The sequence below is a fragment of the Cuculus canorus genome, chromosome 31 (genome assembly GCF_017976375.1).
Source record: "Cuculus canorus isolate bCucCan1 chromosome 31, bCucCan1.pri, whole genome shotgun sequence".
NCBI lineage: Eukaryota > Metazoa > Chordata > Aves > Cuculiformes > Cuculidae > Cuculus > Cuculus canorus.
This window is the reverse complement of record NC_071431.1, coordinates 943,590-963,627: the sequence shown is the minus strand read 5'-3', so window position 1 is coordinate 963,627 and position 20,038 is coordinate 943,590. Positions and strand designations below refer to the sequence as shown.

Below are 20,038 nucleotides of genomic sequence, written 5' to 3'. Positions count from 1 at the left end.
ATCCACCCACACACCCAGTCCCATCTCAACCATCCCAAACATCCATCCATCCATCCATCCATCCATCCATCCATCCATCGATCCATCCATCCATTATCCACCAAACCATCCAATCCCATCCATCCCTAGAATCTATTCCTCCATCCACTCATTCTCTTACCCATCTACTCTGTCCATCTCCTCCATTCTTCCACTTACCCATCCCATCCCATCCTATCACATCCATCCATCCATCCATCCATCCACCACTCCAATCCCCCTCACCTCTCCTCCCTGTTTCCATCCCTACATCCATCAATCAAGCACCACCCAAGAGATGTCCCCATTGCCCAGTTTCCTGCCCCACTCCAACCCCAGGGCCACCAGGGACCATGGATGGAGCCCACAGCCCCCTCACCTGTGACGACGTCTGTGGAGATGGGTCCCAGGCGCTTCCGACCCCACACTCCGTAGAGGTTGAACTTGTAGCGGCGTGACGGGGACAGCCCAGGCACGGTCAGCGTGCGGGCACCACCGTCCACGGGCACCACCTGGGGCTGCCCTTGGGCATCCCTGTACTGCAGCGTGAAGGAGTCAAAGGTGCCCTCGGGGACGCTCCAGTCCAGGTGGACGGAGTCGGGGGTGACCTGGGAGGCCGTCAGCTCCCCCAGGATGGGCTCAGATGGGGGTTCCTCCTCCTCTGGTGGGGCTGGAGCAGTATCAGGAACATCACAATGGAGAACATTTGGGAGACACACATCCATCCATCCATCCATCCATCCATCCATCCATCCCTCCCTCTTTCACTCTATACAACCATCCAACAAACCTCCCAATCACATGTTCCATGCCATTAATCCCATGTGTCCACTCATTCACCTGTCCAATCCCATCTCCTCATCCATCCACACATCCACATCCATCCATCATCCACCCACGCACCCAGTCCCATCTCAACCATCCCAAACATCCATCCATCCATCCATCCATCCATTATCCACCAAACCATCCAATCCCATCCATCCCTACAATCTAATCCATCCATCCACTCATTCTCTTGCCCATCTCCTCTGTCCACCTCCTCCATTCTTCAACTCACCCATCCCATCCTATCCCATCCATCCATCCATAAATCCATCCATCCTTCCACCCACCACTCCAATCCCACTCTTCCCTGTTCCCATCCCTACATTCATCCATCAAACACCACCCAAGAGAGGTCCCCATTGCCCAGTTTTCCACCCCACTCCAACCCCAGGGCCACCAGGGACCATGGATGGAGCCCACAGCCCCCTCACCTGTGACAATGTCGGTGGAGATGGGTCCCAGGCGCTTCCGACCCCACACTCCGTAGAGGTTGAACTTGTAGCGGCGTGACGGGGACAGCCCAGGCACGGTCAGCGTGCGGGCACCACCGTCCACGGGCACCACCTGGGGCTGCCCTTGGGCATCCCTGTACTGCAACGTGAAGGAGTCAAAGGTGCCCTCGGGGACGCTCCACTGCAGGTGGACGGAGTCGGGGGTGACCTGGGAGGCCGTCAGCTCCCCCAGGATGGGCTGTGATGGGGGTTCTTCCTCTGGCTCTGATACAGCTGCAATGGACAAAGGACAACGTAGAGTATGAGCACCCACAAGTCCCTCCGAATATTCAACCATCGATGTCTACATCCCTATGTCAATCCATCCATCCATTCATCCATCCATGTATCCATCCATGCACTCATCCATCCATGCACTCATCCATCCATGCACCACTCCAAACGTTAACGCACTCGTCTCATCAACTGCAAATTGGGCAGCATCCAAGAGATGTTCCCAGTTCCCACCAGCAGAAGGCACCACGATAGGCTCTGACTAAGCTTCTGTCCACTGAAAATGAGCCCCAAAGGGGACACAGAAATATCCAGAGCCTCCTAACCTGTGATGACATCGGTGGAGATGGGTCCCAGGCGCTTCCGACCCCACACTCCGTAGAGGTTGAACTTGTAGCGGCGTGACGGGGACAGCCCAGGCACGGTCAGCGTGCGGGCACCACCGTCCACGGGCACCACCTGGGGCTGCCCTTGGGCATCCCTGTACTGCAGCGTGAAGGAGTCAAAGGTGCCCTCGGGGACGCTCCACTCCAGCTGGACGGAGTCGGGGGTGACCTGGGAGGCCGTCAGCTCCCCCAGGATGGGCTGCGATGGGGGTTCTTCCTCTGGCTCAGATGCAGCTGCAATGGACAAAGGACAACGTAGAGTATGAGCACACACAAGTCCCTCCAAATAATCAACCATCGATGTCTACATCCCAATGTCCATCCATCCATCCATTCATCCATCCATGCACTCATCCATCCATGCACCACTCCAAATGTAAACACACTCATCTCATCAACTGCGCTCTGGGCATCAACCAAGATGTTCCCAGTTCCCACCAGGACAAGGACCAGGACAGACCCTGATCAAGATTCTGTCCACTGAAAATGAGCCCCAAAGGCAAACCAGAAACATCCAGAGCCACCTCACCTGTAATGATGTCGGTGGAGATGGGTCCCAGGCGCTTCCGACCCCACACTCCGTAGAGGTTGAACTTGTAGCGGCGTGACGGGGACAGCCCAGGCACGGTCAGCGTGCGGGCACCACCGTCCACGGGCACCACCTGGGGCTGCCCTTGGGCATCCCTGTACTGCAGCGTGAAGGAGTCAAAGGTGCCCTCGGGGACACTCCACTCCAGGTGGACGGAGTCGGGGGTGACCTGGGAGGCCGTCAGCTCCCCCAGGATGGGCTCAGATGGGGGTTCCTCCTTTGGTGGGGCTGAATCTGTATCAGGAACATCACAATGGAGAACACTTTGGAGACATCCTTCCGTCCATCCACCCATCCACACATCCAACCTTCCACCCATCCACCCAATCCCAACCATCCATTTACCAATTTTATCCCAACCATTCATCCCTACCAATCCCTTCTATCCATCCATGTAAACCTTCATCCAACCATCTCACGCACTTCCATTCACCTATTCAATCCCATTCATCCAAACCATCTGTTTTCCACCAACCCATCCAATCCCATCCATCTCTCCAATCCCATATGCTCCATCCATCCCTTCAATTGCCCACCTGCTCCGTCCAACTCCTCCACGCATCCACGTACCCACCCTATCCAATCCATCCTATCCCATCCATCCATCCATCCATCCATCCATCCATCCATCCACCCACCACTCCAATCCCCCTCACCTCTCTTCCCTGTTCCCATCCCTACATCCATCCATTAAACACCACACAAGAGATGTCCCCATTGCCCAGTTTCCTGCCCCACTCCAACCCCAGGGCCACCAGGGACCATGGATGGAGCCCACAGCCCCCTCACCTGTGACGATGTCGGTGGAGATGGGTCCCAGGCGCTTCCGACCCCACACTCCGTAGAGGTTGAACTTGTAGCGGCGTGACGGGGACAGCCCAGGCACGGTCAGCGTGCGGGCACCACCGTCCACGGGCACCACCTGGGGCTGCCCTTGGGCATCCCTGTACTGCAGCGTGAAGGAGTCAAAGGTGCCCTCGGGGACGCTCCACTCCAGGTGGACGGAGTCCGGGGTGACCTGGGAGGCCGTCAGCTCCCCCAGGATGGGCTCAGATGGGGGTTCCTCTTCCTTTGGTGGGGCTGGAGCTGTAACAGGAACATCACAATGGAGAACATTTGGGAGACATCCATCCATCCATCCATCCATCCATCCATCTATCCATCCATCCATCCATCCATCCATCCATCCATCCATCCCTCCATCTATCCCTCCCTCTTTCACTCTATACAACCATCCAACAAACCTTCCAATCATATGTTCCATGCCATTAATCCCATGTGTCCACTCATTCACCTGTCCAATCCCATCTCCTCATCCATCCACACATCCACATCCATCCATCAACCACCCACACACCCAGTCCCATCTCAACCATCCCAAACATCCATCCATCCATCCATCCACTCATTCTCTTGCCCATCTCCTCTGTCCATCTCCTCCATTCTTTCACTTACCCATCCCATCCTATCCCATCCATCCATCCAACCATCCACCCACCACTCCAATCCCCCTCACCTCTCCTCCCTGTTCCCATCCCAACATCCATCCATCAAACACCACCCAAGAGATGTCCCCATTGCTCAGTTTTCCACCCCACTCCAACCCCAGGGCCACCAGGGACCATGGATGGAGCCCACAGCCCCCTCACCTGTGACGATGTCGGTGGAGATGGGTCCCAGGCGCTTCCGACCCCACACTCCGTAGAGGTTGAACTTGTAGCGGCGTGACGGGGACAGCCCAGGCACGGTCAGCGTGCGGGCACCACCGTCCACGGGCACCACCTGGGGCTGCCCTTGGGCATCCCTGTACTGCAGCGTGAAGGAGTCAAAGGTGCCCTCGGGGACGCTCCACTCCAGGTGGATGGAGTCGGGGGTGACCTGGGAGGCCGTCAGTTCCCCCAGGATGGGCTGAGATGGGGGTTCCTCCTCCTTGAGTGGGGCTGAAATTGTAACAGGAACATCACAATGGAGAACATTTTGGAGACATCCATCCATCCATCCATCCATCCATCCATCCATCCATCCCTCTTTCACTCTACACAACCATCCAACCAACCTTCCAATCACACGTTCCATGCCATTAATCCCATGTGTCCACTCATTCACCTGTCCAGTCCTATCTCTTCATCCACCCATGCACCCAGTCCCATCTTAACCATTCCAAACATCCATCCATCCCAAACATCCATCCATCCATCCATCCATCCATTATCCACCAAACCATCCAATCTCATCCATCCCTACAATCTAATCCATCCATCCAATCATTCTCTTGCCCATCTCCTCTGTCCATCTCCTCCATTCTTCCACTTACCCATCCCATCCTATCCCATCCATCCATCCATCCATCCATCCATCCATCCATCCATCCACCCACCACTCCAATCCCCCTCACCTCTCTTCCCTGTTCCCATCCCTACATCCATCCATTAAACACCACCCAAGAGATGTCCCCATTGCCCAGTTTCCTGCCCCACTCCAACCCCAGGACCACCAGGGACCATGGATGGAGCCCACAGCCCCCTCACCTGTGACGACGTCGGTGGAGATGGGTCCCAGGCGCTTCCGACCCCACACTCCGTAGAGGTTGAACTTGTAGCGGCGTGACGGGGACAGCCCAGGCACGGTCAGCGTGCGGGCACCACCGTCCACGGGCACCACCTGGGGCTGCCCTTGGGCATCCCTGTACTGTAGCGTGAAGGAGTCAAAGGTGCCCTCGGGGACGCTCCACTCCAGCTGGACGGAGTCGGGGGTGACCTGGGAGGCCGTCAGCTCCCCCAGGATGGGCTGCGATGGGGGTTCCTTCTCCTTTGGTGGTGCTGGAGCTGTAACAGGAACATCGCAATGGAGAACACTTTGGAGACATCCATCCATCTGTCCATCCATCTATCCATGTGCATGTCCCTCCATCCTTCTTATCACCCACCCATCACTCATCTCTCTCAAGCATCCCTCCTTTCATTCATGTCCCCCTCCACCTCTTTCTCCCTCCACCTCGAATTCTGGGTTCAATTTTGTGCCCCTCACTCCAAGAAAGACCTTGAGGGGCTGGAGGGCACCTGAAGAAGGGAAGGGGCTGGAGCTGAGTAGACTGAGCGGGGTTTGGTCTGGAGAAGAGGAGGCTGAGGGGAGACCTCATTGGTCTCTGCAGCTCCCTGAGAGAAGGTTGTGTTGAGGTGGGTGTTGGTTTCTTCTCCAAAGGAACAAGGGAGGGGATGAGAAGAATTGGCCTCAAGATGGGCCACAGGAGGTTTAGATTGGATATGAGGAAAATGTCCTTCATGGAAAGAGTGGTGAAGCATTGGAAGAGGCTGCTCGAATCAGTGGTGGAGTCTCCATCCCTGGAGGGGTTCTAAGAATGTGTAGATGCAGCATTTTGAGTCATAGTCACAATGGGGTTGGACTGGATGATCTTAGAGGTCTCTTCCAAACTTCATGATTTCGTGATCCTATCTGTGATCCTAAGCCAGGAGGATGAGCTGAGTCTGAACTTTGAGTTACGCAAAGGAAATCCCAAGGCTGAGTCAAGGCACAAAACACTGAATTTTCTCCAGCTGCAAGCCCTGAAGATCAGGAAAGAGATGTTTTGCCCGGAAATAGGATGAAAAAACAACTTGGGAGAAGAACCCAGCTCCTGAAGTATCATTGGAGGAGCCGTTGCGTGAAGACCACATGGAAGATGTGGATCTGACCTCACGTGCACCTACGCCCACCACCAGATCAAGGGCCAGATGCTCATGACTTATTCTTCAAGGTCAAAGGACCATGGACATGCTGAGGCTCCAAATCCAAAGAGGACGTGGAAGGGGCACGTAGATGTCCTCACCTGTGACGGCGTCGGTGGAGATCAGACCAATTCGCTTTCGACCCCACACCCCATAGAGGTTGAACTTGTAGCGGCGTGATGGGGAGAGCCCAGGCACGGTCACCCCACGGGAGCTGCCATCGACCGCAAGTGCTTGAGGTTGGCCTTGGGCATCCCTGTACTGCACGGTGAAGGAGTCAAAGGTGCCCTCGAGGACATTCCACTCCAGCTGAATGGAGTCAGAGGTGACCTTGGAGACTGTGAGCTCTCCCAGGCGAGGCCGGGCTGGTGGCTCCTCCAATGATGGGGCTGGTTCTGGAGTGGAAATGGCACATGAAGATCCATCCATGAGTGCTTCTGCTAAATCCATCCACCCATCTGTCTCATCCTGCACCCTTCAATCCAAGCACCCAACCACCCTCACAATAATCCAACCAGGTGCTCTATCCATCCAATCATCTGTTCTTCTGGCCTTCAGTTTGTTCACATGTCTGTCCACTCATTTGTCCGTTCAAGGTTCCAGGCTTCCACCTATCCAGCCTTATATTTATCCAACCACGATTCATCATCCGTCCATCCATCCATCCATCCATCCATCCACTCGTTCAACCACAATGCAGTCTTCCATCCTCCCACCCATCCAACCATCCATCTACCCATCCAACCATCCATCCATCCATCCATCTGTCTATTCAAGCTTCCATGCACCCACATACCCATCCACCTGTCCTACTGTCCATCCATCCATCCACCCACCCATCCACCCATCACTCAGTCAACCATCATACAGTCATCCATCCTTTCACCTATTCCTTCTTTCACTCATCCATCCATCCAACCCTGACTCATCCATCCTTTCACCCACCCAACCACTACACACTCATCCATCCACTCACTTACCTCTCTCTCTATCCAACCCTCCGTCCATCCATCCATCCATCCATCCATCCATCCATCCATCCATCCAATGATCCACTCATTCAACCACCGTCCACGCTCTTTTTCCTTCCTTCCTTCCTTCCTTCCTTCCTTCCTTCCTTCCTTCCTTCCACCCACACAACCATCCCCACCTCCTTTACCAAGACCAGGTCATCCTCAACATTGAGTTCCTTTCATCGCCACCATGGACCACCAGTTGGTACCTGCTTTGGCTATGACACCTTGGGGCTCCATCAGCTCCACCTCATACAGACTCTCCCAGTCCAGCGGGGGCTCCTCTATGCCACCGACTCCTGTTCCCAGAAGAGGATTACGGTGGTTATGGGATGTCCCCATCCAATGCCGTTCCCATCTCCATCCCTGTCACCCACCTGCCTTCACCAGGAATGTGTAGGACTTGGAGACTTGTCCCCTCACCACGCCGTGCACCTCCACCCGGTACGTGGCCCCTGGCACCAGCCCTGTCACCCGGGCCACCGCTGTGTCCCCCGGCACCTGAAGCTCCCCCTCGTCCCCATCCAGCTCTTCCAGGAGCCGGTAACGGATCACCACAGTCTCCGCGTGGCCCCGAAGACCATCCAGGTCCACCAGAGCCTCACCAGCAGCTCCTGGCATCAGCTGGGGCTTGGGATGGGGGACCTGGAGGAGAAGCTGGTGACGCAACAGGGCTGGGCTACGGCGGAGAAGGTAAGAGAGGATGGCACGGGCTACAGCTGGCACTGTTTGGTTGCCCCGGAGGGGGAAGTTGGTAGCCCGGAGGTGGCTTTCCAGACGCTGCAGCAAGGAGCCATTGTAGGAGGAGAGCTTGGCTCCAAATTCCTGCAGGGATGGGATGCTTGGGAGTGCTGGGGACAGCGGGGATGCTGGGGCTACTGGGGACCATGGAGGTGGAGGTGACACAGGGGACTGTGGCAATGCTGGAGACCGTGGTGACGCTGAGGACCGTGGAGATGTAGGTGGCTTTGGGGGCACTGGGGATGTTTGCGCCTCTGGGGACCTTGGAGATATTGGGGATCCTGGTGCCTCTGGGGACATTGGTGATGCAGGTGACACTGGAGACCTCGGGGATGCTGGTGACCCCGGAGACCCTCGAGATCCTGGGGATGCTGGAAACCTTGGAGATGCTGGGGATGCTGGTGACCCCAAAGACCCTGATGACCCCAAAGATGCATCCGGTGACAGTGGGGACCTTGGGGATGCCGGAGAGCCTCGGGCTGATGGTGACGCCGGGGCCACTGGTGATGCCGGGGACCCCAGGGGACCTTGAGAAGACCCTGGGGACCCCGCGTGGGTGGGCAGGATCTGGGCAAGCGCTGCGAGAGCAAAGGGGACCAGAGTCAGCAACCTGTCCCAAAAGTCCCGATGAGCCAGAGCCTGGGGACTCACACCGGGGACGTGGGGAAGGGTGGGGACAGACGGATGTGTACGGACAGACTGGGACACCCGTGGGGGCAAACTGGGACAGACAGACTGACAGGGACAGCCTGGAGACATCTGGGCCCAGACAACAGAAGGAGGCACCAGGAGATGTGGGGACATGGGGAGAGAGGAACCATGGGGACACGAGGATCCGTGGGGACCCGTGAGGACAGAAGGACCTGTGGGGACAGAAGGACCCATGGAGACAAAAGAGCCCATGTGGACACAAGGACCCATGGGGACAGGTGAGCCAGTGGGAACAGAGGAACACTTGGGGACACACGGACCCATAAGGACACATGAGTCCGTAGGGACGGATGGACCTGTGGGAACACACGGGGACGCATGGGGACAGATTGATAGCACAGAGAACCACCAGGACAGACAGACGCACATGGACTCTTGGGGACAGATGAGCCCATGGGGACATATGGACACGCGGGGACACAAGGACCCACATGGATATGTGGACCCATGGGGACACAAGGACCCATGGGGACAAAGGAACTCACAGGGACACACGGAGCCATAGGGACACAGGAATCCACAGGGACTGATGGAGCCATGGGGACACATGGACTCATGGGGACAGATGAGCCCATGGGGACACAAAGACCCATGAAGACACATGGACCCATTTGGACACATGGACCCATTGGGGCACATGAACCCGTGGGGACAGAGGAACCCGTGGGGACACACGGACCCATTGGGACTCACGGGGACTGGCTAGTGGCACAGAGAACCACCAGGACAGACAGACAGACACACGTGGACCCATGGGGACAGATAGACCCGTGAAACACACAGAACCCTGGGGACAGATGGATCCATAGGGACAGATGAGCTTGTGGGGACAGAGGAACACATGGGGACACACGGACCCATGGGGACACGTGGACTTGTGGGGACAGACAGACCTGTGGGCAATCAGAGACCCACGGGGACACATGGACCCATGGAGACGCAAGGACCCACAGGGACACACATAGAATCATAGAATCACCGGCTCGGAAAAGACCTCTTGGATCGTGGAGTGCAACCATTCCTATCTGCCACTAAACCATGTCCATGAGCACCTCATCTCCCCGTCTTTTAAAGACCTCCAGGGATGGGGACTCCACCTCCTCCCTGGGCAGCCTCTGCCAGGGCCCCAGGACCCTTTCTGTGAAAAATTTCTTCCGGATGTCCACTCTGACCCTCCCCTGGTGCAGCTTGAGGCCATTCCCTCTTGTCCTGTCCCCTGTCACTTGGGAGAAGAGCCCAGCACCGTCCTCTCCACAACCTCCTTTCAGGGAGTTGTAGAGAGCAATGAGGTCTCCTCTCAGCCTCCTCTTCTCCAGGTCCCTCAGCCGCTCTTCGTCAGACTTGTTCTCCAGCCCCTCACCAGCTTCGTTGCTCTTCTCTGGACACACTCCAGAGCCTCAACACCCTTCTTGGAGCGAGGAACCCAGAACTGAACCCAGGATTCGAGGTGTGGCATCACCGGTGCCGAGTCTAGAGCAAGAATTCCCTCCCTGGACCTGCTGGTCACGCCGTTTCTGATCCAAGCCAAGATGCCGTTGGCCCTCTTGGCCACTGCTGGCTCATCTTCTGTCGCTGTCAATCAAGATCCCAGGTCCTTCTCCTCCAGGCAGCTCTCCAGCCACTCTTCCCTTGGTCTGTAGCCACATAGGGTTGTTGTGCCCCAAGTGCAGGACCTGTCATTTGGCCTTGTTAAACCTCATGCTGCTGGTCTTGGTCCATCAATTCAGCCTCTTCAGATCCCTCTGGAGAACCTCAACCCCCTCCAGTAGATCGGCACGTCCTCGCAGCTTGGTGTCGTCTGCAAACTCGCTAAGAGTGCGCTCACGCCTTCATCCATTGATAAAGACATTGAACAGGACCCGGCACTGAGCCCTGGGGACACCACTGGTGACCGGTCTCCAGCTGGAGAGAACTCCATTGATCACCACTCTTTGGGCCCGGCCATCCAACCATTTTTCCAGCCAGGAGAGGATGCGCCTGTCCAGGCCAGAGGCAACCAGTTTCCTAAGCAGAATGCTGTGAGGAACTGTGTCAAACAAATCCACGGGGACAGAGGAAGACGTGGGGACACATGGACCTACAAGGACACACGGACCCATGGGGACACATGAACCCATAGGGACAAATAAGTCCATGGGGACAGATTGACCCACAGCGACACACAGACCCATGGGGACACATGGACCCATGGGGATAGACAGACCCATGGGGACATGTGGACCCATGGGGACACGTGGATCCATGAGGACAAAAGGACCTGTGGGGACAGATGGAACCACGGGGACACAAGGACCCACCGGGATAAATGAACCCATGGGGACAAATGAGCCTGTTGGGACAGAGGAACGTGTAGGGACATGAGGACCCATGAGGACACGCGGAGCCGTGGGGACCCACGGACCCATGGGGGCACATGGGGACAGACTGGTGGCACAGAGACCCACCAGGACAGACGGACACACGTGGACCCATGGGGACACATGGACATGTGGGGATGGGCAGAGGCTGCAGGCACCGTCCTTGTCCCCAAGCTGTCCCCATCCCATCCCATCCCTGTTCTCCTCATCCCTGTCCCCATCCCCATGTTGTCCCCACATCACCCCCGTCCCCACGTCTATGCCATCTCCGTGGCTGTCCCTGTTCCCATCCTTGTCCCCATGTCATCCCCACCACTGTCTCCATGACCATCTCTTCACCGTCTCCACCCCCTTGCCGCCCCCATCCCTGTCTCCATCACTGTCCCCACACCCATGACCTTGCCACCACTGTCCCCATCCATGTGACATCCGTGTCCCCATGTTCTCCCCATGCCTATGACCACCCATCATGTCTCCCTCCCTGTCCCCACCCTTGTGCCATCTCTACTGCCATCCCCACGCTGTCCTCATGTTCACAACCATTGTCATCTTCTTGTTGTCCCCATCACTGCCCCCATGCCCATCCCTATGACATCTCCATCTTGTTATGTCCCCATCCTCAATGCCACTTTCATCCCTGGGTCATCTCCGTCCCATCCCCACGCTCATCCCTGTCACCATCCTGGTGGTGTCTCCATGTCCACACCCATCACTGTCTCCATTCGTGTCCCCATGTTCATCCCTGCTGTCATCTTCATGTTGTCCCCATCGCTGTCCCCGTCCCCATCCTGTGATGTCCCCTTCCCCAATGCCACCCTCATCCCTGTGTCACCTCCATCCCCCTCCCCACGTCATCTCCATGCTGTCCCCATCCCTGTCGCCATCCTTGTGGTGTCCTCATGTCCACACCCACTGCCATCTCCACACCGTCCCATCACTGCCATCTCCACACTGTCCCATCCCTGTCCCAATGCTCATTCCTGTCACCATCCTCATGGTGTTCCCATCTCCACACCCATTGCCATCTCCATGCTGTCCCCATCCCTGTCCCCATGCTCATCTTCATCGCCATCTCCGTTTTGTCCCCATCCCTACGTCCATCTCGACACCTGTTGCCATCCCCATGTTGTCCCTACCCCTGTCCCCAACCCATTGCCATCTCCATGCTCTTCCCATCCCCGTGGTGTCCCTGTCCCGTCGTGGTCCCCATGCCAAGCAGGTGGCACCTACGGGTGCGGACGCGTAGGGTGCCGGGCGCCCCAAGGTGCTTCTCCCTCTGGGGTTGGATGAAGACCTCGAAGGTGTGGCCAGGTGACAGTCCTGTCACCTCAAATGTGACAGCAGAGCCGGGCAGCTCATGGGTGGTCATCGCCGCTGGCTCATCCTGGGAACAAGGACACATTGGGGACACCATGAGGGAACACCATGATGGGACTCATCCCTAAGCCAAGCAACCGATGGGTGACACCACCATGGCTCATCCTGGGGACAAGGGATGTGGTGGGGACACATTGGGGACACCATGATGGGACCCATCCCAAGCAGAAGGTGGGTGATACCACCATGGCTCATCCTGGGGACAAGGGATGCATTGGGGACACCATGGTGGGACCCATCTCTAAGCCAAGCAGAAGATAGGTGACATCACCGTGGCTCATCCTGGGGACAAGGACAGGTTGGGGACACCATGGGGGGACACCATAGTGGGATATCATGGAAGGACATCGTGGTGGAACTCATTCCTAAGCCAAGCAACCAAAGGATGACACCACCATGGCTCATCTTGGGAACAATGAATGTGGTAGGGACACACTAAGGGCACCATGGTGGGACCCATTGCAAGCAAAAATGGGTGACATCAACATGGGGACAAGAGATGCATTGGGGACACCACGGGGGGACACCATGGTGGGACTCATCCCTAAGACAGGCATCACCATGGCTCATCTTGGGGACAAAGATGCACTGGGGAAACCACGGGGACACATTGGGGTCCACCATGAATGAAACATCATGGTGGGACCCATCTCTAAGCCAGGAAGAAGGTGAGTGACCCCACCATTGCTCATCATGGGGACATAGGATGCATTGGGAACACGTTGAGGACACCACGAGAGGACATTCATGGTGTCCCCCACATGGCAGCAGTGGGTGGTCCTGGATGTCACCTCATCCTGGAGGTGAAGATCACGTTGTGGCCACCACCATGGTGGCACTGGGGACCCGTCCCCACCCCTGTCCCCATCCCCAGCTCACCAGGGGGATGAGGGCCACCTGGTAGCCATCTACAGGTGTTGGTGGCTGCGGCCAGGTGACACGGAAGGATGTCTGGTTGCGAGCAGCCAAGCGCGGCTTCACTGAGGGGATCTCTGTGGGGACACGGATCCGTCAGCAGGTGCCACCCATGGGGACACCCTGGGGTCACCATGGGATGGGGAACCCATGGGATGGGGACAATATGGAGACAGAGAACCCATGGGATTGGGACATCATGGGGAGGGGAACACCGTGGGGACACTATGGGGACAGGGAACCCATGGGATGAGGACACCATGGGGACACTGGGGATGGGGAACCCATGAGATGAGGACACCTTGGGGACATGGGGTGGGGAACCCATGGAGGTGGGGAATCCATGGGATGGGGACACCATGGGGACACCAAGGGGACAGGGAACCCATGGGGCGGGGACACCATGTGGACATGGGACGATGAACCTATGGGGTGGGGACAACTTGGGGATGGGGAGACCTTGGGGATGGGGACACCATGGAGACAGGGAAGCCATGGGGTGGAAACACCATGGGGAGAAGGGTCCCATGGGATGGGGACACCTTGGGGATGAGGACACCATGGGGATTGGGACACTATGGGGACAAGGAACCCATGGGACGCTTGGGGACACAGGGAGGTGACATCAGGGCTCAGGATGGTTGGGAAAGAAGCATGAGGGATACTGGGAGCACTGGGATGGGGACTTTTGGAGAGCCTTGGTGACATTTAGGGTGGCACTTGGGGGCGCATGGGGACACAGGGAGGTTGCATCAGAACTCAGGATGGTTGGGGAGGGAGCACTGGGGGTTACTGGGAGCACTGGGACGGGACCCTTTGGAGACTCTTGGTGACATTTAGGGACATTGGGAGACCCTTGGTGACGCTGGAGGACCTTGAGGGCATTTGGGGACACATCAAGGTGGCATCAGGGCTCGCTGTGACTGGGAAATGAGCACTGGGAGGTACTGGGAGCACTGGGATGGGGACATTTGGAGACCTTTAGGGACATTTGGGGATATTGGTGACCCTTGGTGACCTTTGGCAGCCCTTGGGGACACTTGGGGACACAGGGAGGTGGTATCAAGGCTCAGGATGGTTGGGTAGGGAGCACTGGGGGGTATTGGGAGCACTGGGATGAGGACCTTCAGAGACCCTTGGGGACCTTTGGGGACCCTTGGGGACCTTTGGTGGCCCTTGGGGACACGGTGGCCATACCAAGGTGACAGCGGGGTCCCCCTCGCCCGGGGGCGCAGGCGGGAGTGGCGCAGGCAGGGCCGGTGAAACCTGGGAAGCAGCGGCAGCGGCCACCGAGGCAGCGCCCTTGGTCATTGCAGCCTTGGGGACACTTGGGGACATCGTCGGGGACAGCGGGGGACACACAGAGCTCCTGCGACAGTGTCTGGCCTGCGGGGACAGCGCGACGACCCCTATCTCCTTGCCCCCTGTGTCCCCTGTCCCCATGTCCTCCCTGGCCCCATGTCCTCCCTGTCCCTCTGTCCTCCTGTCCCCCTGTCCCCATATTCTCCATGTCCTCCACAGCCCTGTGGCCCCATGGCCCCCATGTCCTCATGTCCCAATGTCTGCGATGTCCTCTATGTCCCCAACGTCCCCCATCTGCCCGATGTCCCCCATGTCCTCCATATCCCAATGCCCCCGATGTCCCCATCTCTCCCATGTCCTCATGTTCTCTGTGTTCTCCATGTCCCCCTATCCCCAATGTCCCCATGTCCTTCATCTTCTCTATGTCCTCCATGGTCTCTCTGTCCCCCCATCTCCCCCCAAGTCCCCCATGTCCCTGGTGTCCCCCATCTCCAGTGCCAGCCTGTGGTCTCCCAATGTCCCTATGTCCTCCATGTCCCCCTGTTCCCAATGGCCCCATCTTCTCCATGGCCCCGTGTCCCCCATATCCCCCAAAGTCCCCCAAGTCCCCCATGTCTCTGGTGTCCCCCATTTCCAGTGTCAGCCTGTGGTCTCCCAATATCCCCATGTCCTCCATGTCCCCATGTTCCCAATGTCCCCATGTTCTCCATGGCCCCCACATTCCCCAAAGTCCCCCATGTCCCCAATGTCCCCATGTCCTCATGTCCTCCATGTCCCCATGTCCTCACATCCTCCATGTCCCCATGTTCTCCATGGCCCCTTGTCCCTCATCTCCCCCAAAGTTCTCCAAGTCCCCCATGTCCCTGGTGTCCCCCATTTCCAATGTCAGCCTGTGGTCCCCCAATGTCCCCATGTCCTCCATATCCCCCTGTTCCCAATATCCCCATGTCCTCCATGTTCCCATGTCCCCATATCCCCATGTTCTCCATGCCCCCACGGCCCCCACATCCCCCAAAGTCCTCCAATTCCCCCATGTCCCCAGTGCCCCCCATTTCCAGTGCCAGCCTGTGGTCCCCCAATGTCCCCATGTCCTCCATGTCCCCCTGTTCCCAATGTCCCCATCTTCTCCATGGCCCCGTGTCCCTCATATCCCCCAAAGTCCCCCAAGTCCCCCATGTCCCTGGTGTCCCCCATTTCCAGTGTCAGCCTGTGGTCTCCCAATATCCCCATGTCCTCCATGTCCCCATGTTCCCAATGTCCCCATGTTCTCCATGTTCTCCATGGCCCCCACATTCCCCAAAGTCCCCCATGTCCCTGGTGTCCCCCATTTCCAGTGCCATCTTGTGGTCCCCCAATGTCCCCATGTCCTCACGTCCTCCATGTCCCCATGTTCTCCATGGCCCCATGTCCCTCATATCCCCCAAAGTCCCCCAAGTCCCCCATGTCCCTGGTGTCCCCCATTTCCAGTGTCAGCCTGTGGTCCCCCCATGTCCCCATGTCCTCCATATCCCCCTGTTCCCAATATCCCCATGTTCTCCGTGTTCTCCATGTTCTCCATGGCCCCTTGTCCGTCATATCCCCCAAAGTCCCCCAAAGTCCCCCAAGTCCCCCATGTCCCTGGTGTCTCCCATTTCCAGTGCCAGCCTGTGGTCTCCCAACATCCCTATGTCTTCCATGTCCCCATGTCCCCAATGTCCCCATGTCCTCATGTCCTCCATGTCCCCATGTTCTCCATGGCCGCTTGTCCCTCATATCCCCCAAAGTTCTCCAAGTCCCCCATGTCCCTGGTGTACCCCATTTCCAGTGTCAGCCTGTGGTCCCCCAATGTCCCCATGTCCTCCATGTCCCCCTGTTCCCAATGTCCCCATCTTCTCCATGTCCCCATGTTCTCCATGGCCGCTTGTCCCTCATATCCCCCAAAGTCCTCCAAGTCCCCCACGTCCCTGGTGTCCCCCATTTCCAGTGTCAGCCTGTAGTCCCCCAATGTCCCCATGTCCTCCATGTCCCCCTGTTCCCAATGTCCCCATGTCCTCCATGTCCTCCTGTTCCCAATGTCCCCATGTCCTCCATGTCCCCCTGTTCCCAATGTCCCCATGTTCTCCGTGTTCTCCACGTTCTCCACGTTCTCCATGGTCCCGTGTCCCCCACATCCTCCAAAGTCCCCCGTGCCCCCCACGTTCCCGATGTCCCCCGTTACCGGTGCCAGCCTGGGGTCCCTCCATGTCCCCACAACGTCCCTGCAGTGCCTTCACCTGCTCCTCCAGCTCCCGAAGCCGCGCCAGCACGGCCACCAGAGCTGCCGCCCCGCAGCGCTGGGACACGGGAGGGGACACGGGAGGGGACACCAGTGAGTTCCCTGTGTCCCCCCCCAGTGCCAGTGCCACCAGCAGCAGCGGCAGCACGGGGGGCATCGTCTGGAGGGACCTGTGGGACAGATGGACACGCGTGGGGACATCAGCAAGGGACACTCAGGGGACAGATGGACACATGTGGGGACACCCAGGGGACATAGGGACATCGGCAAGGGACAGATGGACACCCAGAGGACGGATGGACACTCCTAATGGGCACCGAAGAGGACAGACAGACACATGATAGGATACGGGGATATCATAAGGGGCACCCAGGGGACAGATGGACAGCGGTGGGGACAGACGGACATGCAGGGGACAAGTGGACACCTGCAAGGGCCACCAAGGAGACAGACAGACACATTGGGGACATGTGTGGGGACACATGGACATCAGTAAGGGACACCCAAGGGACAGATGGACAGCGGTGAGGGACAGATGGACATGCAGGGGATATGTGGATGCCCGTAAGGGACATCAAGGGGACAGACGGACATGCTAGGGAGATGGGGACATCAATAAGGGACATCCAGACAGTGGTGAGAGACCGTGGTAGGGACAGACGGACAGTGTGGGGACACGAGAGCACTTGTAGGGACACCCAGGGGACAGACGGACACGTGTGGGGACACATGGACATCAGTAAGGAACACCCAAGGGACAGATGGACACGTTGGGGACACGTGTGGGGACACATGGACATCAGTAAGGGACACCCAAGGGACAGATGGACAGCGGTGAGGGACAGATGGACACGCAGGGGACATGTGGATGCCCGTAAGGGACATCAAGGGGACAGACGGACATGCTAGGGAGATGGGGACATCAATAAGGGACATCCAGACAGTGGTGAGAGACAGTGGTAGGGACAGACGGACAAGCGTGGGGGCATGGGAGCACCTGTGGGGACATCCAGGGGACAGACGGACACGTGTGGGGACACATGGACATCAGTAAGGAACACCCAAGGGACAGATGGACAGCAGTGAGGGACAGACGGACACGCAGGGGACATATGGATGCCCGTAAGGGACATCAAGGGGACAGACGGACACTGTGACCCACGGTCACCATGATGGCCCTTGCGTGGCCCCAGCACCAGCGCCCCCAGTAACCCCAGTAACCAGCAGTGAAACCAGTAAAACCAGTAACCCCAGTCACTTCCAGGAACACCAGCAGCTCCAGTAAGACCAGTAAACAGCAGTACAACCAGTAACCCAGTCACCTCCAGCCAAACCAGTAACACCAGTCATCCCAGTAAGGACCAGTAAACCCAGTAAGACCAGTAACCTAGTCACCTCCAGGCGCTCCAGCTGCACCAGTAACACCAGTAAGCACCAGTAACACCAGTAAGCACCAGTAAAACCAGTAACTCCAGTCAATTCCAGCTGCTCAGTAACCCCAATAAACACCAGTAAAAAACAGTAAAACCAGTAAAACCAGTAACCCCAGTCACCTCCAGCCACTCCGGCTGATCCTGCCACGCCAGGAACACCAGTAAGACCAGTAAACACCAATAAACCCAGTAAAACTAGTCACCTCCAGCCACTCCAGCCACACCAGTAACCCCAGTAAACCCCAGTAAAACCAGTAAACTTGTCACCTCCAGCACAATAGTAACCCCAGTAAGCACCAGTAAACACCAGTAAAACCAGTAACCCCACCCTCTCCAGCCACAGCAGCAACACCAGTAAAGCCAGCAACCCCACTCACCTCCAGCTGCACCAGTAACACCAGTAAAAACAGTAACTCCGGCCAATTCCAGCTGCTCCAGTAACCCCAGTAAACACCAGTAAACACTACTAAAGCCAAGTAAAACCAGTAACCCCAGTCACCTCCAGTCAACTCCAGCTGCTCCAGCCGCACCAGTAACCCCAGGAAGCCCCAGTAAACACCAGTAAAACTAGTAAACGTGTCACCTCCAGCCACACCAGTAAGACCAGTAAGACCAGTAAGCTGGTAAAACCAGTAACTCATTCACGTCCAGCCACTCCACTAACCCCAGCAAGCACCAGTAAACACCACTAAAAAACAGTAAACACCAGTAAAACCAGTAACCCAGTCACCTCCAGCTGCTCCAGCCACACCAGTAACCCCAGTAAACCCCAGTAAAACCAGTAACCTGGTCACCTCCAGCCATTTCAGCTGCACCAGTTACACCAGTAACACCAGCAATGCCACTCACCTCCAGCTGCTCCAGTCACACCAGTAACACCAGTAAACACCAGTAACCCCACTCACCTCCAGCTGCTCCAGTCACACCAGTAACACCAGTAACACCAGCAACCCCACTCACCTCCAGCTGCTCCAGTCACACCAGTAAACACCAGTAAACACCAGTAACCCTGGTCACCTCTGGCTGCACCAGCAGCACCAGTAACTCCAGTAAACACCAGTAAACCCCAGTAAACACCAGTAAACACCAGTAACCCTGGTCACCTCTGGCTGCACCAGCAGCACCAGTAACTCCAGTAAACACCAGTAACCCACTCACCTGAAACCACTCCAGCCGCACCAGTAACCCCAGTAAACACCAGTAAACACCAGTAAATCCCAGTAAACACCAGTATCCCGCTCCCCTCCAGCCCCTTCGGCCGCCCCCGTCCCTCCCAGTAACCCCCAGTAACGCCCAGTAACGGCCGCCCCCGCCACCCCCAGGGGACCGGGCGGGTACCCCCCCCCCCCCTTGTTTATGGGGTACCAGTTGCCATGGCAACCAAACATCTGGGCGCGGCTGCAGCTGGAAAGGGGGGGGGGTGGTGGTGTTGGCCAAGGGCAGCTCCCAGCAACACCAGTAACACCAGTAAACCATCCCCACAGCTCCCAGTAAGACCAGTTATGCAGCCTCACAGTGCCCAGTTACACCAGTAAAACCAGTTATGGGAGTCTAGGGGAGGGACTATGAATGCAGTGGGGGGGGGCTATGGGGGGGCCTGTTGTGGGGGGGCTATTGAGGGGCTATGGGGTCTATGGGGGGCTGTAGGCAGTCTATGGGGGCTA

General features: G+C 57.3%; 1 protein-coding gene across 1 annotated transcript in view; it reads right to left on the bottom strand.

Moving 5' to 3' along the window:
- The window catches only part of LOC104058349 (tenascin-X-like), a 39,070-nt gene extending 19,433 nt beyond the window's left edge, over positions 1 to 19,637 (bottom strand). The window contains exons 1-15 of the mRNA XM_054052128.1: positions 19,533 to 19,637; positions 16,885 to 17,111; positions 14,583 to 14,771; positions 13,350 to 13,462; positions 12,324 to 12,477; positions 7,662 to 8,603; positions 7,494 to 7,583; positions 6,373 to 6,666; positions 5,075 to 5,371; positions 4,196 to 4,486; positions 3,336 to 3,632; positions 2,482 to 2,780; positions 1,898 to 2,180; positions 1,278 to 1,571; positions 398 to 688 (exon numbers count right to left, since the gene is read on the bottom strand). Of these exons, the coding sequence (XP_053908103.1) occupies positions 398 to 688; positions 1,278 to 1,571; positions 1,898 to 2,180; positions 2,482 to 2,780; positions 3,336 to 3,632; positions 4,196 to 4,486; positions 5,075 to 5,371; positions 6,373 to 6,666; positions 7,494 to 7,583; positions 7,662 to 8,603; positions 12,324 to 12,477; positions 13,350 to 13,462; positions 14,583 to 14,771; positions 16,885 to 17,098 (4,048 nt within the window). The 5' untranslated portion in view covers positions 17,099 to 17,111; positions 19,533 to 19,637. The remainder of the gene's footprint in view (positions 1 to 397; positions 689 to 1,277; positions 1,572 to 1,897; positions 2,181 to 2,481; positions 2,781 to 3,335; positions 3,633 to 4,195; positions 4,487 to 5,074; positions 5,372 to 6,372; positions 6,667 to 7,493; positions 7,584 to 7,661; positions 8,604 to 12,323; positions 12,478 to 13,349; positions 13,463 to 14,582; positions 14,772 to 16,884; positions 17,112 to 19,532) is intronic.
- Positions 19,638 to 20,038: the final 401 nt, after the last annotated feature.